We start from the raw sequence: 2,033 nt of genomic DNA, 5'->3' as shown, positions 1-2,033 counted from the left end.
TACTTTTTGACTTGTCTTCATGTTTGTATAAATGAAGTTCAAAATATTTATTGAAAGTCGTTTTATATTGGTACCTATCTATGGCCTTGCATACTTTTTTTTTATTGTGAATTGACTGATAGTTTACATGGGAGAGTATCGGTTTTTACACCATCGTTTCATTGCAATGAGTACAGTCTGCTCCGTACATCATCGTTCAACAGTATTTGCGTCTATTCCCTTCTTTTGTTTTGTTTAGGGTCGGGGGATGTACACAAAAACCGAATATATAATCATTTAAACAACCAAAGGGCACATTCTGTAAGCCTTCCTCCTGGCTGTCAGCTCTCAGTTCCTCTCTTTCCATGAGTCTAAGTCCTCAGCTGCTCCCTCTCTCCATGTCCTCATCTCTGCGTCCATCTCTGGTGTCACTGCTTCTCTGGATAGAGTCCCACATTCAGCTCATGCTCTTCTCCCTTGATGGTCTTCAGGTCCTCTGTTCCTGGAATGTAAGCTTAACTACTCCCCCGATTTTGTTATAAAACTTCTACTTCTTCAATTGTCACAGTTGCAATTAGTCATGGTAACAGTTACTCAGACTTGCATACTTTGCTGTGTTCTGCATTTGTGCCACCGTAACTGCTTGTTTCTTTCTTTTTTAGGAGAAATATCTTGAAGCTATCAAAATATTCTCTGGCCCATTGAAAGGGATAGACCTGGGTATGTCTGCCACAGTGATTCGTCACCCTCCATTTCTCTCCCATGGTTCTCCTACCTGTACCATCCATAAAAACAGACCCGAATCAATTAACCTAATCATTAATTAACCTAAGGGGAAGTTTCAAAATACTGTTTGAAGCGCTTTGTCTGCCTTTCCCTACTGCGGGCTAGATCGGCAGGAGGAGTTTCAAAACTTGTGCGTGCTATGTCATGGTGCCCGTTCAAGCACCCCGCCTCCTTCCTTAGTCCTCAGTGTGGTTGTGGTGGTTGCTGAGTTCACTGCAGTTGGGAGAGGGGATGCAGGTGGTCTGGTGTCCTCTGTTCTCTGAACTTCAGCTACAGTGCGTTGACGGCACGTGACCTCTTGATGGGAACAGTGCTGAAGGAACAAGGTTAGGACTTGATTTGGGGGACTCTGCATATCTTGGCTTATGAATTATTATTGTTGTTAAGTGCCATTGAGTTGGTTCTGACTCATAGCAACCCCGTATAGGGTTTCTAAGGAGCTGCAGTGAGCTTGAACTGCGAACCTTGCAGTTTAAACCAACCTCATAGTTCAGTGCATTAACCAACAGCGCCATACTAGGACATACTCACAGTAAAGCCGGTGTTTTTAAATGTTTAAAAAAACAGTTGCCAATGAGTCAAACCCAACTTACGTGTGCCAGAGTAGACTTGTGCTCCATGGGGTTCTCATGGTTGATGGGTTTTGGAAGTTGAGGTTGGGTGGACTTGGACCTCACAGCCTTTTGGTTAACAGCCAAGTGCATTGCTCTCTGTACCACCCAGGGACTCCTCGAAGTGTATGCTGGCTCTTAGACTTGGAAGGATGGCTTTCTGGCCTTCCAGTGCCATGCTGAGCTGTGTCTCTTCAGTGAATGTTGGCTTCTGTCTAAAGGACAGGACTGATGATCATGACATCAGGATTCTCTCTGGGGTGTAGTCAATACTAATGGCTGATAAACACTTAGTTTCTCTCTTTAACATTGTCATCTATTCAGAAATTCTTGTTGTAGTGACTAATTGCCCCTCAAAAAGGCAAGGACATTCAGTTGTTTACAGCACTTATGGTTGGTGAACTTGAGAGTTCAATTCTACGCACATCTTGACTCTCACTGTCTTGTTTCCTGTTCCTCTTTCGCTTAGCTGTGCGGCCTCACTCTGCGCCAGAATACAAAGATGAGACTATGACCGTTTTCCAGATCCCCATATACAGTGAGTATAATAGGCCCCTTTCCAAGGAGGAGGAGGAGGTAAGTCTTGTTGTTGTTGTTGTTGGGTGCCATCGAGTTGGTACCGACTCATAGCAACCTTATGCACAGCAGAACGAAACA

At 44.1% G+C, this 2,033-nt stretch overlaps 1 protein-coding gene across 1 annotated transcript in view; it reads left to right on the top strand.

Annotated features, from left to right (window-relative positions):
• ELAC2 (elaC ribonuclease Z 2) overlaps positions 1–2,033 on the top strand; it is a 24,387-nt gene that overhangs the window by 5,720 nt on the left and 16,634 nt on the right. The window contains exons 5-6 of the mRNA XM_006863512.1: positions 642–699; positions 1,846–1,914. Of these exons, the coding sequence (XP_006863574.1) occupies positions 642–699; positions 1,846–1,914 (127 nt within the window). The remainder of the gene's footprint in view (positions 1–641; positions 700–1,845; positions 1,915–2,033) is intronic.

This window comes from Chrysochloris asiatica, unplaced genomic scaffold (assembly GCF_000296735.1).
Source record: "Chrysochloris asiatica unplaced genomic scaffold, ChrAsi1.0 scaffold00054, whole genome shotgun sequence".
NCBI lineage: Eukaryota > Metazoa > Chordata > Mammalia > Afrosoricida > Chrysochloridae > Chrysochloris > Chrysochloris asiatica.
The sequence above is the reverse complement of the archived record's forward strand: the minus strand, read 5'-3'. Positions and strand labels throughout refer to the sequence as shown.